Consider the following 23040-nt stretch of genomic DNA (forward strand, 5'->3'; position numbering starts at 1 on the left):
GTTTGGAAAGTACATATATTTCTTTTTGATATTATTTTCGGTAAACAAAAATCAACATTTGACTGTTCATCACACCCCTTCTTAGGAAAGAAAAATGTTAATAAGAAACTGTACAATTCAAAATGAATGACAATAAAACACGATAGAAACTGTTGGATTTTCAATGTAGATTATCTTCTAAGAGCAGAGAGTTTTGGATGAATAATCATGCATTTCATCGTATCGACTTGTAAAGCAACTTAAAAACAAAAATAAAAATAAATAGCCTTTTAGGGGTGATGTATCACATATCACATAATTTGCATGATTCTTACCAGGACATATTTAATTTTGATCAATTCGTTCTCCGTTCACATTCAATAAAAAACGGTACATACTTCGTATTTTATTTTATTTTGGCGTATTTTTTGTTTATTTGCATGATTCAAAATAACACACAGACAAACGTGATAGTGTCATTCCCTTCCTTTTCAGAAAATAATAATTTTAATATTTTGAACTGCGTAATTATATAAGCAATTCGTATAATGTGAATTCTGGGACAGTTCATAATTGATTTAGTACTTTATCTGTATTTCTGAGAATCAGCGTAAAGTTAGCAAAACGTACTATATTCATTTTGCAATGTAGATACATGCACTACTTACAAGACGCAAATAGTTATTTTCTTTTTAAATGCAGTGCCCGGTTGTTGTAAGCGAACTCTGCTATGCGCTTTAAGGTGTGAGTACTTTTATGTGTTATTATTTATTATTGTGTACACTTTCCATATATGTAGCTTATTGTCATTATTATATACCAGGGTGTTTTTTATTTCCTGTATGTCCGAAATTGACAGAAAGTGCTGGAACAAATAAATGTAGTTATACGTGTAGTGAGCACTTGATTTTTGTTTGGCCTAGTGCCCCAACCCTACTACATTTAGAACACGGGAATTTCCAAAAAAAAAAGAAATCAAGAAGTTTGACAGAACTGTTCCGACAAAGTTTTTTTCATTATTGATTGACAGATTGATTATAGATTTTTATGCATTTCAGAAAGAGAACGATTAACTAATAGAATGGACTCTATTGTACTTGTACCACTCACGAGTCGGATCTTTACTGTTCTAGCTAACAGAAACAACACCCCGCAGTTATTAAGTAGTAGTCTTTGTAAGAATCATGCAAATTCTGTAAAATGTGATACACCTCATAAAGGGCATATTTTTTTTTGTTTTTTTTTTTTTTGTTTTTTTTTTGTTTTTTTTTGTTTTTTTTTGTTTTTTTGTTTTTGTTTTTTTTTTTTTTTTTGTTGCTTTATGGGTCTACATTATGAAATGTGTACTTATTCATTTAAATCTGCCTGCCGTAAGAAGATAATCAACATCAAAAATATAATAGAATCATTTGTATTTGATTTTTTAATTTTGAAATAGACAGTGCATCCCATATAATTTTTATCTTTTAAGAACATGCATTATATGAAAATGTTGATTTCTGTTTACTATGGCAATTCAACAAACAAAATATCAAAAATAAAATTATATAGGCTTATCGTCCATGAATCACATTTTGCATGATTCTTAGCTGGAGTACTACTTAATGTCATTTTTTTCTCTTACACATTGTTCTGACTCAAGCTAACCAGTCGTTGCTCTATCCTCTAACTACCTACGAGGTGAAGCAGTGACCGCCTATTTTAAAGTCTGTGTATGACTCGGCTGCGGACTTTTTTAAAACTTTTCCCTTTACAGATTTAACACATCATTGAAATGACAAATTTATCGTACATTTTTTTTCAGTTTGTGTATCATATCATCATATTACTTCCTTATTCAAGTTTTGTACCATGAGAAAATAATCACATTTATTTGTTCAGATGATTTGGTTAGTTTCATAACATGGATTATTTTATTCCTCATTGGGGAAGTAAATATTAATAAGATGGGTTTCTCCGTGTGTCTTTTCAGTTTCAGTTTACAATGGCACTAATACCTAGTTTTAAAAAGAGGTAAATTATTCTAACGATACTGTATGTAAGTACTCTATAACATCGGTGACATAGTAGCATAAAAATACACACCTACACATATATTTTCGAAAATCACTCTTATTCATTTAGAAGTTAAAGATCATTATTTTAAAAAAACACACAAGATAACTGTCAGATTAAGAATGATTATCAAGTTTTTACATATCGTAGAAAACCACGTAATAATAAACGTTCAATGAATTGAGTGACTTTCGTTTTTGTCGGCGATTGGTTTACACGATTGTTTTCGAAATTGATAAATGAAATTGAATTATCGATTTGAAACTATACCAATGACTTTGAAATAACAAAGACTTCTTACAAATGGTAAGAGGTTGTTCAGTTTTGTGTCCTGTTGAATTATATACAATATTTTTGCAGCTTAAATTGACCTTTGATCAAACGGGAAACGAAAGCAACGTATACCGCTAATGTGAAAGTAGTCATTTTTGTTGAACAAAATGGATCAGTCCGATACTTCAGAGGATCAAAAAGATAACAATAACCAACAAAATCAATTTCAAAAGTCACGAAAAGACACAAGAGAAGATTCTAGTATCTTTTATGGCCAACCTCAGCCACTGTCAGATTCATCCAATGCCCCAAGACCTCATCAGAGAATAATTTCTGAACTTTCAGATTGTGAAAATACAGGAATGGAAATAGAAACTAATGACAAAGATAAAGATATTGAAATTCAACATATACTGATGTCTTCTGGATCAACAATCAGCAGTTTTAATGACTTAGAATGGAGTCCTAGTTTTTGTACAACTGAGAAATCGTGTTAGTCAAGTATAATTTAGTTAAACTGTTTACAATGCTTTAATATCACAAAATTGTGTCTAAAGTTACACAATGTTTAAGACTTATTCATAACTAGACAATAGTACAAACAATAGTTTTTTAGTATAATGGCTTTACAAACAATGTGATAAATGTATTAGTTGTATACGTGAGATATCTGCAGTACATCTCAATTAGGTACCGTTCTGTGTAAAAATCAGGTTAGGTTGGCACTTATTTTTCTTAATTTGGATTTTTTTTTAATTTACCTCAAATACTTTTAATACAGCTAGAAAACAACCGAAAAGTTATTCAAATTTATCCTGAAATTCAGTGGGGTAGATATTTTTACTGAGTATATAGGGCGGAAGTACGGACATTTTTCCCGCTATTTTGGCATAGTGCATTTCAACTAAACTTGACCAATCTTTAACTTAAAAAAGAAACTTTACAAACACTTTTGGGGTTATTTCTGGAGGCTATAAAGGATAAAGACTTGGACAATGCAATTGAATCTCTGCGTTTTTCCTTTATGTGCCACACCCAATGCACATCTTGCCTGATACTGAGACAGAGAAGTACTTAAATATCAGGAAAATTAACGAAATATATGAAAAATTACTATGACGCGTCACAAAATTCCGATATATATATACATTTTATCTTAACGTGAGGAGATGTTAAGAGAAATTCAAATAGAAAGATTAAATACGATAATTGGTTTCATTTTACCTCAGGTTGTTTTTTGCGTTAAATGATAAAATGTTTTATCAGCTTTCACATACTAATGAAATCCATGTGAGCTACTCAAATTGGGATTTATTTGCATTGTAAAAGCCCAATATTACCTATGTAGTAGAGTCATTATAACACTTGAGGTCTTTGAATTTTTAAATCGTTTAGAACACTATGTCTTAACTGTTTTGTCTTTGTGTATGCCCAATGTAAACTTAAGTCAGGAAAACTCGTTTGTTCTATCCCTGGCCCTATACCTCGCAGAAGTATACGCCATGCATGTCCATCGTCTACCCGGCAATTAAGGCTCAATAATCTACTCGACAATCTCAGTGTAGCTAAAGCCTCAAAAGCATTTTCCGTTTTACTTTATAATTCTATTACTTTTCATCAAAAATTAACTAAAATATAACTTAATTTCATTTTAGGTGATGCTTGTAGTATACTTTTTCAATCGATGAAATGTGACCTTACCAAGCAGTTTTGGAAAGATATTGATGAAGCGGGCCCCGATGAAAATCAGAAATGTCATCTCAAGGTTTGTGTATTTAAGGGTACTCTATAGATATCCCCTACAGATAATGTTATGACATTTTGTGACACTCAAACAAGCAAATCCAACATTTTTTTCATTGTAAAAAGTATATATTTTTCAAATGCTGACATTATGGAGATCCATGAAAATTATTCATATTTTCTTATAGTTTGTAATAAAAATCTGTACCTATGGTTACATAATGGGAAAATAATATCAGTTTTAATGACTAAATTTTGGTGCCTACCTAAACTTAATTGTCACAAGGCAGGTTTTCCAACATATCAGGCAATTTAAAACTGCAAGGAAAAGCAAGCTGGCATGCTACTGTTGTGAAAAAAAAATAAAAAGAAATGTGTGTATATTTTTCTGCACATTTTTTCTTGATTTTAATTCTTAAAATTCGTGCAAAAATTTGCATAAAAAACAGCCATCTAGAACAGAAGAGAGAACTTACTGCGGTAGGGACCTTAATATTTCCTGATAGATTTAAATATGCATCTTACCCGTCTTTATCTTCACAAGTAATGCATTTATTAATGTACCGATGCTTTATTACCCACAATTAGTATTTCAACCAAGTTTAACCATTTATTTTTAAATTTTACTAAATTAGACCGGGTCAACTTTTTGTACGAAACAGTGCATCTCAATTGCATCTGTATAGTGCAAACTAAACCATGTAAACAGATGGGATAGAGAATGGTATTTTTTATGCGGAGGTGAAGTCCATAATATTTAAACGAAAATCGGAGAACATCAGAAACTCTTTTGGAGCTACCAAAACGATTGATTCTTTTTATAAAGGCTAACTTTTTTTGATAATTTGAAATTTTATACAACCACGTGCAAAGTGGATGCTATATAGTGATCAAGGTGTCCGTACTTCCGTTATACAGGGACCCATCTGTTATCCGTTCCCTCCCCTGTACCAATGAATGGAATAAAATGAACTGTTAACATGTGTACCTTCTATTTTAGGTTTTTATCCGAATCAATGTGGGGGTTTCACATATCAAAGCATGGATTGTGTCATTTGTGCATTAATTTGGGGACATAGGGGGACTCATCTCTTATTCTTACTACTCCTATACATCAATTGGAATTGAATGAAGCATTCACAATATCTTTATCCCCATTATGCACATGCTGGTTTACATTTTCATCCAAATACATTATTAACTCATCTCTTATCCGTTACTTCTTCTATACCACTGAAAGGCATTTAATGAAACTGACGAAAAACGATCATTTTTTTCCACTACCGTTTGTTAACAAAGGTATAGATACAATTAATTTGACTAACATCCCCCGTCACAAAAAGTCACGAACAAAAATTCCCCGGTTTTCAATGACAAATCAATATCGATCATTTCGTATTTCTTTACTTCAAATATTGCATCCAAAATGTTCAATTATAAAAAGCTGTTGCAGAACCTCGAGATTGAGGACTTCAATCTAAACTTCTTAACTGTTTTTCCAAAAACTCTCCATTCAAATATGGTCCTTCTGTTCACGTCATTACGGGAGATAAAAAATCATAAAAAAACGAATTTCTCCGTTAGGTCCTTACTAAAGTACCCATGTACCGTGAACGAGGCTCCATAAATTTAATTCTAACATTAAAGTTCTTATGGGTGCTATGCAGGATTATGGAAAAATGGCAAAAACGAGAAGAAGAAAACATTGATTCACTGTCAGTGGACAAATACTGTGGGGTCTTTAATGTTGAAACGTATGAGTTTTAAAAAGGTCAATAATTGTCAATGCTACATCTGTTTTCATAGACCCTGGTGTAGCAGAAAGATTGTCTACTATACTTGACAATTATGTTGTAGTACCAGCAGACAAAACCCAAAATATGTTTGCCTTTATCTGCAAAACACATTTAATCCTATGTTTATTACCAGAAGTAGACGTAGAAAATAATGGCACTAGTAAGACACGTACTGCCACAACACTCGCCAAAGAGTAATCAAGGGAACCAAGGTTATAGCTGTAATCAAAAGAATGTAATCCAGGGACAAGGACCAGACATGGAAAACATTCATACACAACAGAGAACATAAAGTAACTAACATCATACATACAAAAACAAATGAGCAACTCGGACTCCACTAAAAACTGGGAGCATGGACCAGGTGCACCTGTAGGATAAGCGTCCTCTGCTTTTCTATAAAAAAAACTATGACTCGTTGAATAAATCAGTTTTCATGATGCAGATGTATACACCATAACGATCCAAGAGTTCATGATGACGACCATAAAACTTCTGTAGTGATGACTGCAATCTTGTAGCAATATTACCCTGTTCCAGAGGCCTATTTGTTAGAGTTCTAGCGATACAAAAAGTCTGCGTAGTTTCGGCAAGCTCTGGAATAACGTATAAATTGTGATATGAACACTCCATACGCAGGTGCTGAAGGGATGTTGCCACAGATGAAAGGAAAATTGACAATTTGAAATGAAAAGTCATCACATTTGTTGGTCAATAGTTTTCCTTTACCATTGATATCTGGCTGATATTAGGCTGACTTCACGGTGTCTGTAGTATCCTTTATCTCCAGTGCTTTTGGGTAGATGGAGTTTTCGTATCACAACCCATGCGTTATGCCAGAGCTTGCCGTAACTATGCAGACGTTTTGTACCGCGCTAGACGTCTTTCAATAAATCTTCTGGAACAGGGTAATCTTGCTCCAGGATTGAAGTCATTGCAACAGAAGTTTTACGGTCGTCATCGTGAACTCGTGGATCGTTACGATGTATCTGCACCATGAGAATCGATTTTTTCAACGTGTCATAGTTTTCCTTTCCTCTTTCGTCTACCCCGGACTTGACTTTGAGCAGTTCGTCGGTTGTTCCTAGAAAAGCAGTGGACTGTTACCCTACCACTGCGCCTGGTCCATGCTCCCAGTTTTTAGTTGAGTCCGAGTTGCTCACCTACGCTTGTTGCTTGTTGCGTATTATTTTAGATTTTTTTTTATATTTTTGTTGTGTGTGTCTGTTTTTCATGTGTTGTCTTTGTCCCTTGATTACATTCCTTTAATTTCCGCTAGAATATTGGTTTTCCTAATTACTCTTTCACAGAATCGCTATTACATGTTCCCATTATGCATCAATTATTCTAGATTTAGAATCAATATGGGGGTCCAAACGTGCATGTTATCAAATGGAGGATTGAGGTTTCGAGTTGGTGAACATTACTCACATTTTTCTAGCTTTTTTTAATATTATGTCCTAGCGTTTTTAGATTGTGAGTTTATTTTAGGATTTTTTTTTCTTTTAGTTCTTCACGAAGTTTCTAGAAAAACTGAAAGACACATTTCCTGAAGAAGCGGGTTTAAGCAGTAAAGAAACGATCAATTTGCTCAAATGTCTGCTTTGTGTTCATTTAAAAGGTAGCTAAATTAATAACTAACTCCTCAGCATATTTTTTTACTTTTTCTCACTTCCTGTTAAGGTTACCTTTGTGATATTACAAAATATCAACATTTTCTTATTGCAACGTTTCAGTGATTAAAAGGTAACATTGCTGATAATGTTTTTACGTCTCAACAAGGTATCAGTTATTTTCCTTTTTTGGCGCGCTATAATGCTTACTTTCGAGATTTAAGCTGTCAAAATCCTGGACACATAAAGTGAAAATTATATCTTATGATTTACAACCACTAGAAAACTATTGAAGTTTGCAAGTTTGTTTCTTGAAGAATTCTTTGATAGCAACTGTAAAATAAGTTAAAATGCATAAAAACTTGAACAATATGAGCAAAATGAATAGTAGAGTTAACTTTTTTGCTTTTTATGCGTCGATTTCTTGAGTATTTTTTGTTTGAAATGACTTTATAACTCGAGTGATTTTTAATTTTTTTTTTTTTTTTAATTTCCGAAATTATTATTTATAGATGTTACTGCAGGAGTTAAGCTGACAAATGTAATAAGACTGACACAGTTGTTTGGGCCTATTAAAGCAGAAAACAATTCATGTGTTCTTATCAAGCAGGTTTGTACCGTAGGATTTTTTAATTTTTGTTTATATAATAATGTTTTATACTGAATATCACATGTCAAAATCTGTATCGCATGCTGTATCAACCTGAGACTCCTATATCACCCAAAGGGCCACGGACCTACGGGGTGCTAAAGGTTGTTACAGCATGTGATACATATTTTAACATGTCATGTTCATTATATCATATATATTAACCATACTTCAAGTATGGTCTGTGAAGAGGTGCGATTTGAGGTATGCGACATAGGTTAAGGGGTGTGATAGGGTGTGTGATATAGGTCTAGAGGTGTGATATAGTGTATGTGATATAGGGTAGACGATATAGGGTTAATCAAACACTTATAATTCATATACAAAAGTTATATTTTAATCTAAATATATAATATAAGGAAATAGCATGATTTCTTTTCAAATATTGTCCTCAGTAAACTATATTGCACAATATAAATTGTATATAAGAGTAATATATATTGCACGAGGGATAATATTTTCTAATATTCATGCAATAATCCTTTAATTGTGCAGCAGATACTTCAAACGTATTTCATTTGTGTTTAATTAGTTAATGATATCAGGGTTTTGAAACTACACTGCAATTAGTGCTATGAAGAAAATTATTGCACGTTAACTTAACCTTGTTTTCTTTTGAGAAAATATATTGCTATATAATAAATTAGAATATCTGTCGAGTGATGTGAAATTTTCTCTTTTCTGCATTTCTAAAATTAGCTTAGATATAAAGAATAGATTAATCCTGGTTGATGTATAACATTGCGTGCTTTAATCATTGAATACTTTAGGGCGAAAAGGAGCCTTGTGTTACAGTATAACTGAAAGTGCGCATGTTTTACTTTTTTAATTACTTATAAATTACAAACACTTTCTTTAATTCAATATAATTGGTGTCTTCCTTGATTTAAAAAAAATATTCACATTTGCGCTGCAGTGAATGAATCAATACTTTTTGTGTATCAGTTTGTGTAGGCGGATAACGCTTTTTGTTAAGTAATCACTATATTACAAACGCGCCCGCTACAAAACAATACAAAATACAAAAAAAAATTATAAGATGCACTCTATTTTAGCTTTATCAATTGATCAAAAGGTCATCTAAGAAAATAGATAGTCAGAAAAATATAAAGGCGAGGTAGGTTTCGTCATGTTAGATAAGTTTTTTTGTTCGATGGCTTTTTGTGCTTAATAATATATCATGATATTAAACTTATAGTTCATATTAAAATGCAAACTGATGTTCTTAAATTTAATCTTTGAATCATGTAGATTCAAGAAATGTACATGTACTTTGAAACTACCAAAGAAAGAAAAAAAATGCATGGAAGAAGTGTAATGAAATGGAGAAGTAGTGATACTCTTTTCGATTTATGTTTTTTTTATATTTAGGCTCATAAAACTCATGAGTAATGAGTTCATTTAGAAAGTAAGTGAATTAGTTTTACTGATAAAGAACAACTTGAGCATCAAAATGAAATTTAAATTAACACATAAAATGACTTGATTAGAGGAAACCCTTCTGAACCATGCAAGTCATTTGTACTATTGGTCTTGTTTTTAGTTGGTTTGTGGGTGAAATGTCTCGTTTTGAATCCGAGCAACTTTTGTTGGCTGATGATTGCAGAGACAGCACTTACCTAGTAAGGTAGGCCTAAACGTTTATATGCACATTGATTGAAGCAAACCTGGGCTATTATTCTTTTCTTGTTGTCATTAAAATAAGTTGCATTATCTTAGTCAAACATGCCATCATTTGTAATAATGTATATATATATAAATTGAGTCAAAATGTCAGTAACAAATACGTTTTAGTGCAAAGTTTAAGTTAAACATGTAAAATGTAACAATTTACAGAGACATATATTACTTTTTGAACTAAACACTTTACACTTGAAATTTACAAATTCATACAAAAGGATAAGACTATTTTGAAATAGTTCAGTTGATATAATGCCGGTAAATCCAGTATCTGTTGTTACGTCGAATTTATTTGTTAACCCTTTTTTATCATTTGCTTTGAACGGTTGTTATTTAAAACGTGCGTGGTATAATAATTTTTAATGAACATCGGTACAACATACTTTAATTTGAAATACTAATATGAGTGGTATATTTTGATTTTACTAAAATAAACCTGATTTAGGAAGAGTAATTTGAAAAACACAATATTATTTATGAATAAACTCGACAACTCATTGAAATTATAGATTTGCTGGTTTCGTTCATTTAGTGCTGCTCTTCATAAACACTGTTTCTTCCTTCGATTACATTTAATACTCACAGACTTGTTTTCTAGAATCAGTGGAACCGATGGTGGAGAGGGAGATTTTGCTCTTTCTGTGAGACACAATGGTCACTGCCATCACCTAAAGATACGGGTACTATAAACATATTGATGTAACGATGTTTTTGTGGTTGACATTTTTCGGTGTATAAAATGTGCGAAAAATAATAATATAAGTGAAAATGATTCCGAACACCAAGCAAATTTAGTTTGTACGTGCGGAAATATTTACAGAACTTGCAAAATACGTTGGCAACAGCGTAAAAAATATGTTAACTTTACCAGTCATTTAGTCTTCTTTTTAGTGAGTCCTGTATCGACTGGTAATTAATAAATATCTAATATTTTTAATTATTTTGTATTTCCGGTATAGTTTTATCGACAATGATTGAGAGAGTAATCAAGGGAACAAAGATTTTAGCGGAAATAAAAAAAATGATATCAAGGGGCAAATCCCAGAAATGGAAAACAGACACATTCAACACACAATAAAAAAATCTCAAAATGATACGTACAAAGCAACACAAGTAAATGAGCAACTCGGAATCCACTAAAAACTGGCAGCACTGACCATCTGCACCGGTAGGGTAAGCGTCCTCTACAGTTCTAGAAACACCCGCCGAGTTGCTCATAAAAAGTCCGAAGTAGACGAAAGAGGAAAGAAAAACTATGACACGTTGAACAAATTAAATGAATACACCGTAACGATCTACGAGTTTATGATAAAAAAAAAAGTCAAGATATAGAATAGATACAACAATGAAGTTATTTTATGTTGAAGTGTGCTATGATTAGATAAAAAAAAGTTGAAAAAAAATATATTTTTGCATACATTTATTTTGTGTATATTATTTCATACTACAATTCACATATATTGTAAGGGTTTTTGCCAGAATTTTTTCTTTCGTTTATTCACTGTGTGTGTCAACAAGTTTTTGTCAAGGATTGGTGTTTATTGGTGTTTGTGGGGGAAGGGGTTGTTGTTTTTGTGGGTTTGGGAGATTTTTTGTTTTGTTTGTTTTTTTTTTTAATTGTATTGTTTTGTCTCTTTTTTTTTATTGTTTTTGTATACTTTTGAATTGTTTCTTTTTTGTTTCGTTTTGCTTTGTTTTCTCAATAATAGGGCAGAGAAAAGGCACTAACTTCAGGAGGAATAAGTTTTTTCTGTATATTTGAACTTAACGATAAATCTTTGTGCTATTCAAAATATTGTCTAATCTGCCTTTTTCAGGGAAACCCACAACAAGCAGTAGCCGAAACACCTTATCACGCTCATCTTAATTTTAACGGAAACGAATTTGCTTCCTTGCCGGATGTAGTGGAATATATTGTGAACATGAGAACCATTGACTTGGATTATGAAAATGAATTAGAAGAATGTAAATCCGTCACGTGTCTACGGGTATATCCAAAGTCACCGCTTAACTCTGTTATGTCTGGGTATGAGAAGGCGAAATGCTAACATCATTTCTTTCTCAATGAAAAACATTTTCACATATACAAATAAATATCAAAAGGATTGCAGCCCACATTTTTTTCACTGTGATACAAACTATATTTATAGAATGACATTGCGGTAAATAAAAAGTTCTAGTGATGCATACTTATAACTGTAAGGTGTTGAAAATATAATGTCAAATTTGCAAACTAAAAAAAGGGAACATAACCTGCACAAAATATATCTTCAACGAAATGTATGCTAAGTATGGGATATATTTTTGCAATATGTTTCTGTTGTCACAATACATGTCTCTATATCTCTTGTGATAAAGATATGATGCGGATATTTTTTTAATTAACCATAGAATTAAATAAAAAACAAAAAAGTTCTTTTCTACCTTTTTTTGGCTAGTAATAATCAACAGATTTTGAAATTGGAAAATCAAATGAACTTTTTTTCAATTTGTTTTTCTTTCTTTCAGGAAAAACTTGTCTACATCGGTATTAAGAAAACATTTTGACAGTTTTTTTTGTAATATTGGGAATCTCGGTTGCCTAAGTTTTTGTGGTTTGAAATAAATGAAGTGTAGCATATAAAGTTTCTCGAATATTACCTCAGTTATCTTTATTTTTTCCCCTTTTGAAAACATAATGAGATGGAGAAAATTGCATGATTCGATTGTTCATTGAATTGACCCTTATCTGTCTTTAGGAAGGTCAGCAAAAAATACCTTGTTTAAAGTCAATTTAAAGTTTGTTCACGTGCTTTGTAGTTCATATTGAGGAAATAAGATCTCAACACTTCGGTATTTTCCATCAAATTGACATCCTATTCATGCTCTCATTTTCATAATATCTTTTAAGATCTAAACAGGTAAGTTGATGGTTCATTTAAGTAACATATGGTACTTTAACTATATCTACTTCCTATATTTTTATATTGAAATGTGGATAAAGAACAGGCCTTGGAATGTGTATTGCAAAAGGTATATATCGATTTACGAAGATTTTTTTTTCATGCATGTATGTCTTATTATTTAAGTCTGATATCAATTGGTTTACTTTTTTCTGATCTTTTCTTATTGTTTTGTTTTGGTTTTTTGTTGGTGAATTGTTTTGTCTTGTTTTTTTTTTTTGGTTTTGTTTTGTTTGGTTTGGGTTTTTTTTTGTTTGTTTGTTTTATATTTATATCTCTTTTTTTTTTTTTTTTGTTATTTAATATCTATATCATTTTTATTTGTTTTCTTTTGTTTTATTTTTGTTTGTTTATTTGGTTGTTTGTTTCGTTTTGTTTTGTTTTTTTTTATTGTTTTTTGGTTTTTTCTTTTCTTTTTTTATTATTATTATTATTGATATGCAGTTCAATGGTCCATAATAATTTGAATGACTTATGACTAGTCAAAAATATTTCAAAAAGCATTGTATAATCATGAAAAAGAATACAAAGAGAAATTTATCCCGGATTTTCAGGGTGATATTGTGTAAATGGGAAACTCGTACCATTCACAAGAGCTGCACTCTAATCTATCCACAGATTTATTGTTGCCTTTCTTTGTAATGATGGGAAATATATATGGTACAAATATATTTTCATTGTTTTGTAAATACTTACTTCATGTTACTAAGACAGTGATGAAGAAAATTCTAAACATTGAAAATTAAAATTCTCCAATTTTTTGACATATTACTTTATTGTACAGAGTGCAGATCAACTTCATATTCAAGTACTGTATAATATCATTTACATGTTTCCATCAGGTCATTCAGTGTCCTTGGTGATTCAAAGTCATTCAGTTTTGTTAAGTCAAACTCCATGTAGATAATTGACACATATAAATATTTGTAATAATGGGTATATGTTTCTTCCTTTTGTTATTTGTAATTTGCCATATTGAAAATGTTCAACTGCTAAACATTTTTTCCTGAAACAAAATATTAGCTAATGGTTATACTTTTCATATATATTATGTGAGAAGGGGTATAACATATGTTATTAAAAATCATATGCATGGCACGCCTTAGGGTTACGTTTTTGAGCATGTAACAGGAAATATTTATGAATAAATAAGCCTATTATAGTGGGTTTTATCATTATTACATGTTAAACAGGTAACTTTTCGTGAATCAAATTATTTAATATATTCTGACATCGGTTTACAACTCATTCAACTTTTCTATTCCTAAAGAATAATTTTAAGTTTTGAAAATTATAAAAAACATAAACATGCCAACCTAAGCAGGACCGAACTGGTTCAATACCCCCATGAAAAGAAATAAATTGGAGGAACACAAGGCACATGCAGGGGACAAGTTGGTCAAAACCAATGACATGTACTCTTTAAAATACTAGAGCAGTAATATATCAAGCAACAAATGTGGTGTAGTTATCTTTCACACATACAAAGAGTAAGTCATCTAGAAGCCCTAGTTGCTGATGGTTGAAATAATTTTATTATTAATTATCATTAAATAGCATGTTGCCTTATTACGTGATTATTATCTTATGATTAGCCATAATGATTTTAAAATACAGAAATATCATGTTCAATGTTAGGTCCTATACATTAAATTTGGAGAACAAAATCAACGGTATAATGTGCATAACTAATAAAAGTCCAAACGACTTTCGGGTGTGTTGTCCACAAACCCAAAACTGGTAAAGATGGTGGATACACGTATGATAAATAGGGAAAAAAATGTCTTTATAAAATAGCTTGGAATTAGGATGCAGGTTATTGACATAATAATGTGTGATTTTTTTTGCTGGTGTTATTAACAATGTACCAAAACTACATGTACTTGGCAGTCTTGAACCACTTATACAGAGTAACACTTTACAACCAGCGCAATGCATTGTGTACTAGGCAAAAAATACAACCCTACAAAGCAAATAAAAGGATAATTGAAGAACGAAATTTGAAGTGTAAAGATATTTTATGTAAATCTACATACAACTAGCATGTATTTGTAGGAAAGAGGTGACAAAATATAAAAACTATAATACTGTGAGAACATGCAAGCTGATCAAAATTGATCTTACCTACCTGTTGTGACAGTGTTGTCAGATTTCAAGCAGTAGAAACCACATATACTTTTTTCGATTAACAAATTATACTGAAGTGATGAAAAGGCTATTCATCTAAATAATTGTAAAACTGCAAACAACTATTAAAGTATTTGACCCCTCACCATTTAGGTTTTCAACGAACAGTGCAACGACATTGTGTACATTTCAGTTGCATTTAATTTAGGAGTGAAATCGGACAGTGATTTAGCCAGTTTATGGCAATTAAATCGTAGTTGTAATACTTCTTCAAACATATTTTTTTTAATTTTTACTTTGTGGATTTGTAGTTTTCTTTTTAGTTTAAAATAATCTAAGAGGGTTCCATCGAAAATAATCTCACTGAAATGTAAACATTCATAAATTTTCAAGTCGGACCTACATGTAGCAAAGACAATTTCTATATAGCTTACTACAATTAACATTTATTAGGAAACATTTTCCATCTACGTAACTTCGCCTAAATCATTTTCAAAACAATTGGGAAGTTCTTTTTTTCAATTAGTGCATGAGCAACAAGTATAAGCGAAAGAATGATAAACTTTAACAAATCTAAATTGCCCTTGTTAAAAAAATTTACAGATTTTTGTCACATGTATTTGACATCGTCATTTCCACGTCGTTCGACTTTGCGGAAGGTCACTGTTAAGATGGTTAACAGTTTGTGGTCTTAGTGTACGTCAACAGGTCCATAGGTACACAGTAATGTCTTCACATTCACTTCGTCCTCAACTGAATTGTTTGGGTTTGTTGGTTTATTAATACAGAACTAATTGAAGAACGAAGACTGAAAAACCAGAAATTACCGGAATGGGGGGGTCATGTCCTTGTTAAGGAAATGGTGAACAGAGTGAACATGTTAATGACGAAAGAAAATGACAAACAAATCGATTATTATTTACAACAGAAATACGTTTGATGAACAAAGAAAACCATAGCCGATCAAACACAGTCTAAGGCCAAATCTAACACCAATTTAATATTTCACAGGGAACTTTCAATTCATGCATAAAGTGATATCTTATTAGGTGAAATGGAGTCAAAAAATACCTCCTTAGAGTTTGAACATTTGTTCATGTCAACTCAGTCAAGTGAGAACTTTGTTATGGCAGATCTGAGTAGGAGTTCAAGCTGGTTGATATGTGGAACAGAACAATTATGCAAGTATAGGCTATTATTATATTTTATCGTCAACTGGGTCAATTTAGCGCTGTTTCTAATGTGTAATAATTTTGTGCATTGGCTACAGCTAAGTGCTAAGATAATCGACACTTTCCAATGACAAAGTTTAATAAGCGCTCGCTGGATTGAGCTCGCTGCGATATTTTCTCTTGAATTCAGAAGATGATCGTATCATCGACTGTTTTATGATGTAGTATTATTTATTTTAAAGGGCATTGTAAGGACGGAAATAAAGAATCAATAAGGACATTAACAAAATCAGAAATTAAAACAAATACATAATAAAATTCAATATTAGATATGAAAAAAAGTTTGTTTAAACATAGAAATTGAAAACAAGTCGTTAACGATCAGAAAGCAGTTAAATTAACGAAACAAATCTAATTTCTGTCCTTAAAATTTCGTCCTTGTTTTTTTATGATTAAGTATTCTGTGTAAATAATTTTGATATATTAAAAATTACCTTAAGACCCATTTACACGTTACAACCTTTTGGCCATTCTTTTATGAAAGTTTACGTGAAAGAAAACTTTGTTAACTCTGGCTGTTCACACGAAAAAAGTTAACTAGATAATGTCTATGAACAGGAAATTAATTAAGCAACTGCTATTTATTTTTATAACATTTAAAAAATTCATTTTGATAAGTCAATTTCAATCAAAGTCCGTCTAAATCAGTTTAAAAGTAGAATACTGTCAGTCTAAATTTTTGGTCAAAGTTTTAGATGAAGGTTTACATTTTCTAAAAACTCTGTCAAAGATAATATTGACAAAGATTTTGATAAAAAATCTTATGGGGTAAAACGATCTTATGCTAAAATATCCATTTTAATTACAAAGGGAAAACATTAAGTACGTCAATATCTTAGCAACATTCATGAGTATTATATTCATATCCTCTTTCATCGCTTAGGTAGCTCTTGTTGCCGTATAATGAAGGACACTAAATGCGATGAAACTAGGCAGTTTTGGATAGAGATGAATGAGGAAGGACCAATTGAAAATGAAAAATGTCATTTTAAGGTACATGTAAAAAAAATAGGGATATTTAGGCACATACATGATGATGTTTAGGAATTTGAGTTGGTTTTTCCTTCGAGAAATGAAACTCACTCGGTTATTGCATTAGATAGTAAAATAGATAATAAAATGGCGAAGGAGATCAAAACTTTCAACAGACACAAAATCGAATCCTTATATGAAATTGGTTTATACCATCTTAAATTCAAAACGAATAAGAAAGAAAAAAATATTTGTCAGTGTATAGCAGGTGAGTTTTCTATTTCAATAATCTTGTAACGATTATTGTTCAAAATGTGAAATAAATCTTGAATATCAATTCGTCTGTGAAAAATGTAATTTAATTTGAAATTTGCAACAAATGAATACAAGTACGTAATTTTCTTTTTGTCTTTTAACAGTACTTTGAAACTTTCATGAAAAGATTGAGAGACAACTTTCCAAACGAAGATGGGTTACGGAAGAAAACTGTCGTCAACTTGCTTAAACGCCTGCTGGACATCGACACAAAAGGTTCTCTATTGTTAACTGAACTTCATATCCAATTTTTACTGATGAATTTTAATATCATTAAAGAATGTTTTTGTTCATTTGTTTTCGCGATTCATATAACAAAGACAGAAATGCACGACTCGCTTGATTTCATAAATTACAGTTAACTGAAGTGAAAATTTTAAATAAATGTGAATCCTTGCAAGATTATAATCATATTAAACTCATTTTCAATATGGCGGGTGCCGCTGGCGCAGCAGTATATGCTAGCACCTGATGTCATCCTTTTTCTTGCGTGAGTTCATATTGCTTATGCTTTATTTTTTTGGTGTTACTTTTTTTTTACCTCATTTTAATTTTTTATGTGCCATCTTTTTTTTTATTCGGTTCGCTTAATTGTGCATGTAAATTGTCTCTACTTCATGTGTGCACGTGTAGGTCATGCATTGTGATTTTGACGCATTTGAGTAATGCCTCTATTGACGTTTTTGTATAAAAATATGATCGGCAGTATTTGAATAACATCAGAAATATTCTTTTTCTTTCAGATGAAACTGCTGGCATTAAGTTCACGAACTTTACAAGGCTAACAAGATTATTTGGCCCAATCAGAACGGAAGGAAATCATTGTGTATTAATCGATCAGGTATTTGATTTGATATTACAGTAGAAACAAAATTAGCGGTGTTTCAGAATAAACAATATAATTCTAATGTAATTAATTTCATACATACCATTAACAGAATAATGAATATTATTATTACCAAATTTTCATCGTCATTATTGTCATTTTTATCATCATTATTAATATTATCTTACTCTCGTTTTATGTAATCTTGTTTAAAATTTACATCATCGTTATTAATTGAAGCACAATTCAATAAAACAATCGGATTACTGTTATTGTAATTGTCAAGTATTCAGTTATTTTATTAGTACGTGTTGATAAATCAGTCTTTTAAACATTCAAACAAATGAATTAAAAAAATATGATTACTTTTTTTTTATTTTTAAGCGCAATTTATAATAGACGAATAAGCATTTTTCGTCCATATCTTACTTTTGATAGATTGTTTGATCTTAGTTCGTCAAATGTATGTGAGCTATTTCTTTAATTCGATACAGTACTTGTACATGGAAAACCATTGTGAATAAGGAATGGGGTATTGGGGGAATTGTGATGGGGATTGGTATAGTGGATGGGGTGGGAATATTTAATGGGAGGAATGAAAAAATCAGTTTTTGAAGTATTTATTGATATGAAAATTATCAAATTGAATTAAAAATAACAGTTGAATTGTTAATGAATTTAAAAATAAACAAATTAATTCGATAATTTAGATGTCTGGTAAATTAAAAAAAAATGCAATGGGTGTAATATGGGGATAGGAAATTTTCAAAAGGGCATTGGTGATGGGGTGAATGGTGTAAGTGGAAAGTTTATACCATTCAATGGCTGTATTTTTTATTCATTATTCAGTTACATCAGGTGATGAAATCTTCCATTACAGAGAGTGAAAAGATGATTAAAGTAAGGTCAGTATTAAACAGGAAAGGTAATGTATTTGTGTAATACGCAGATAATATTGCAGCAGTCATTGCGGTACCGTAAACTTGTATCGTTTATTGCGAGTCCGATTTGGCTTATCATTATAATATGAACGAGTCTATTTTTGCTAACACAAGATTTTATCATAACACGTTTATCAAACAGCTATCATAGAAAACACAAGGAAAGTATTTACTGTGACGTGTAGTTATGGTCATAAAATAATGAAGAAGGTCATTTTGTATCATCCATTTTTTCAACGATTAATAAAAGTTTTTTAATGGATTAAAATATAATAATGTATTAAAAATATCTTGCCATGATAATATTTGATAAGATATGAATGTACATTGAAAATTTAAACATAGCCTTTAACTCCAATTATAATATAAATTGCTTTGTCTGGAAGATGACGAAATAAGCACAAATCGGCAAATAATGTAAAATATGATATATAAAATATAAGTGGCAGGGATTCTGATTTATTCAGTTGAATGTTCGCTTAGGGTTTTAATCTTTATTTTTGCAGAATTCATTTTTTTTACACAGCATGCAGACTATCACCCCATTTTTTTTTAAAGTTTACCCTTTGACTCGTCGTATCAAAACGAAATCGGTTGCTACTGACGGCTTTTTAGTCGAAAAAATATGAGGTAAAAACAAGGCAGAATGTTTGGATGTACTCAGCGAAATATAAGTAAGTCAGTATCATCAACATTTACTCAACCAAACACTGTCAAGACATTGTTTAAATGGCTGTTTGGTAAAATGACTCCTACATTTTATTTGCAGTTGGTTTGTTGGTGAAATGTCACGTGATGAGGCAGAGCAATGGTTGTTAGTCGATGATTGTCGGGACAATACTTTCCTTGTGAGGTGGGTATATTGAACGCTTATAATTTTAAGTGAAGAATTGTAAAAATAGAAATATTTTTTACTGCTGTACAAAACAATAAATTAATGCAATTACGAAAATAAATGTCGGTTTCCACATTGTTATTTTGAACACTTTCTTCGAACTACAAAAAACAAAGTGTTTTTCGTCAAAACTAAATAAAAAGATGTTTCATCAATTCAACATGTTTATGCTTCTTCTTTCGTTTTGGATAGGAATACATGCCTTTAAAAATGAAGCAGAATGTAGTTGCCCTCTTCAAACAATATTTACTAATTGTTTTTGAAAACGTCATGTTAATGCAAAATTTCTAGTGTTTTGTATGTTTGGGGTCATGCAAGTTTCTTCTTATTTTCCAAATTAACACCTGCGAATTGACAATTTTGTTAGTTTCGTGTAAAATTTGTAAAAATCTGAGCAAATTAAAGCCTGGACTCCTTTATTCTAGAAGTCCCATTTAACCCCTGCCCAACATTTTGTGATTCAACCCTGAAGAAAACTTTTTAGCCTTACGCCAAAACTTGATATTTTCCAGAATAAGTGGGTCGGATGGAGGTAAGGGAGATTTCGTTCTGTCAGTCAGACACAATAGCCACTGCCATCATCTAAAAATAGAGGTTTGTAATGTGCACCTCATAATGAAGGGTTATAAAAATATCACTTAACTGATAAACTGGCAATAATAACGAAGAATAGTCAAAAAGTAAAGTCTGTGTAATAAATGGCAGTATCAATGTTTTAAAATCCTGTCAAACAGTCACACGTCGTAGCATTTAAAATGTGTCAGCTCAGATGAAAGGACGGCTGATTTATTAGTGTTTTATTATTAAATTAGCTTCTTATAATTTGATATTTTAACGAGTAAAACAGTAAACCAGAGTTTTGACGTTCAAATTTTATAAGGGTAACAACAAAATTACTGAACACTATTCTGATCTATAATCATATCAAGTCCAAAACAAATCTGGTAAAATAGATATTACACTACAGGAGTAGGTGGTACGGCCATGGTCTTGACTTGGTACAGGCATTTCAAACGAAATGGTTGGTTAAATCTAGTCTTAACATCGCGCTAAAACTCCCTCTTCCACTGCGGCGTGATTACACCTGTTGAGTTTAGATATGCATGCTATTGCGTCATAATCGGTAAATTAGCGGTCACATCGACACGATGAAACAATATACAAAACCAATCATTACTCATTATTTTAGAAGAAACTAGGTATAAACATTGTAAAATTACATTCTATAAAGAACAAAATATCCACCAATTACTAGGGGCTTTACCTCCAAAATAAAATCATTTGTCTTTAGAATCATGCTTATTGCAGGGTAACCCAAAAGAAGCACTAGCTACAAAACCCTACGATGCCAGATTACATTTCGGATCCAAAAGTTTCCCGTCTCTTGTACAACTTTTCAAATACGCGAAGGGTCGAACCATAGAAATTGATGTTACCGACAACAACGGCGAAACTGGATGTTGTACATCAGTGAACTGCTTCCGTGTGTTTACCAAATCACCACTAAATTCTGTCATATCAGATTATGAAATTGCTAAATAATGGATCGGACATTGGTGAGGGCAATATTTTATTAAATTATTTCATATTTTACAGCTGTACTACATTTCTGTCGGTTTATTTAATATTCATCTAAACAATTGTTTACCATTTTGATAAATACTATATCTCTTTGTATAAAATATATGCATTATTCTAATAATTTTATACTTATTTAAATTAATCTCATGCATTTTGTAATGTGCTTCAGTCATTTCACACATGCAATACCTTTTTAAAAGGTATTATGTTATTATTTATAGTTTATTCAGGACTGATTATTATAGTGTCAATCAATTTCACAAACGTATCTAAGCAAATGAAAATTACAATTTTGAGGAATAAATATTTGCACATTTACTACAAACTTTCGTTGTTCGGAGTAGTAAATAAACCTATTAATATGTGTTTTATTTGTTAGTGTAATGAATTTATATATGCCCAACCTTCGAAATACAGCTAACAAGCTAAAGAAAACGGAAGTTGGATAAATGGATACTCAAAATGACCATTCAAAAAACGCACAATCTTCCTCGTTTCTTCTGGTTATACTGGTTTTCGATCTGGGCTAATGGTGAATTTGTCTGATATTACCTAAACCACTTTAAGCACTATACAATTCATTCAATGTAATTAATCAGGTAGCATCGTATTTCAGAATAACAATATTTTTTTGTCAAATCAGTCATTGTTCAATTACCATGGCAATATTTGGTTATTCTTGATTTCACTAAAACCCTACTTTCCCATCTGACCTAGGGACAACCCTGAATATGTGGCTAATATATTTTGTTACTTGATGTTTTAGAAGGAGATAGTATTGTAGCACCACATTTCTTGAACTTAAGAGCCATTCACTGTAAGCATACGTATATCATGGAAAATCATTATCCTAGATTTTGAGAAGACTTCTTAAATGTTGAATAGATAATATCAAGAAAAAACTGACATGATTTCAGTATTTTCATGATAACCAATTACCTCTATTTTCTCTGTAATACACTAGATTTCATTTCAAATTCAAATAATATATGCAAAGAAATGCAACCGTAAAATTACACCATATAATACAGATATGGTGATTTAATTATAAACTTTAAATGAAAAAAAATATACTTATTTTTTTTTCATTAAAGGAGATTTTTGCTTCGGAAAATTGAAAGATGTTCTACTGGCAGCCTCAATTTGTATAAGATTTATCTCCCCTGTATGTGTGTTATTGTGAAGGAGAATTCAGAAATATCCTGCAGATGATACATATCCTTTGAAATTTATTGTTGAATTGTCCATATCATGATAATTTTAGTGCCTTTTTTCATTCAATGCTCTGATCAAATCACAAAAAAACAATCATGACCTTCTGGATTATTATTGTCAGAACAACTTGAACTTTGTATTTGTTATTCACATTACAACTTAAAAAACTTAAAGAGAAGAAAAACATGTCAAATCGCGAGGTTAGT

The 23040-nt window shown here is 31.1% G+C and overlaps 2 protein-coding genes across 8 annotated transcripts; both read left to right on the forward strand.

The window, feature by feature from the left end:
* Positions 1 to 1805: 1805 nt before the first annotated feature.
* LOC148613799 (uncharacterized) lies at positions 1806 to 13892 on the forward strand. Of its 5 annotated transcripts, none has more exons than XM_088587400.1 (9): positions 1806 to 2017; positions 2395 to 2799; positions 3963 to 4072; positions 7356 to 7467; positions 7972 to 8069; positions 9164 to 9225; positions 9652 to 9735; positions 10387 to 10468; positions 11606 to 13892. In XM_088587400.1, the coding sequence occupies exons 2-9, from the start codon at positions 2475 to 2477 to the stop codon at positions 11834 to 11836; spliced, it is 1104 nt and encodes a 367-aa protein (XP_088443526.1). In that variant the 5' UTR covers positions 1806 to 2017; positions 2395 to 2474; the 3' UTR covers positions 11837 to 13892. The 5 variants fall into 5 exon arrangements, with proteins under 5 accessions (XP_088443526.1, XP_088443525.1, XP_088443529.1 ...); XM_088587399.1 differs by having other exon boundaries at positions 1806 to 1992; XM_088587403.1 differs by having other exon boundaries at positions 1807 to 2017; positions 2653 to 2799.
* LOC148613800 (uncharacterized) lies at positions 12679 to 22824 on the forward strand. 3 transcript variants are annotated; one of them, XR_015923462.1, is made up of 11 exons: positions 12679 to 12800; positions 15907 to 16042; positions 16977 to 17082; positions 17481 to 17592; positions 18120 to 18217; positions 19052 to 19107; positions 19913 to 19996; positions 20551 to 20632; positions 21347 to 21594; positions 22386 to 22436; positions 22714 to 22824. XR_015923462.1 is itself a non-coding variant. In XM_088587405.1 (9 exons), the coding sequence occupies exons 1-9, from the start codon at positions 12785 to 12787 to the stop codon at positions 21578 to 21580; spliced, it is 924 nt and encodes a 307-aa protein (XP_088443531.1). In that variant the 5' UTR covers positions 12679 to 12784; the 3' UTR covers positions 21581 to 21954. The 3 variants fall into 3 exon arrangements, 2 of the variants coding, with proteins under 2 accessions (XP_088443531.1, XP_088443532.1); XM_088587405.1 differs by lacking the exons at positions 22386 to 22436; positions 22714 to 22824 and having other exon boundaries at positions 21347 to 21954; XM_088587406.1 differs by lacking the exons at positions 20551 to 20632; positions 22386 to 22436; positions 22714 to 22824 and having other exon boundaries at positions 21347 to 21515.
* Positions 22825 to 23040: the final 216 nt, after the last annotated feature.

The sequence above is a fragment of the Perna viridis genome, chromosome 6 (genome assembly GCF_037379345.1).
Source record: "Perna viridis isolate PV_CMFRI_1.1 ecotype Kerala chromosome 6, ASM3737934v1, whole genome shotgun sequence".
NCBI lineage: Eukaryota > Metazoa > Mollusca > Bivalvia > Mytilida > Mytilidae > Perna > Perna viridis.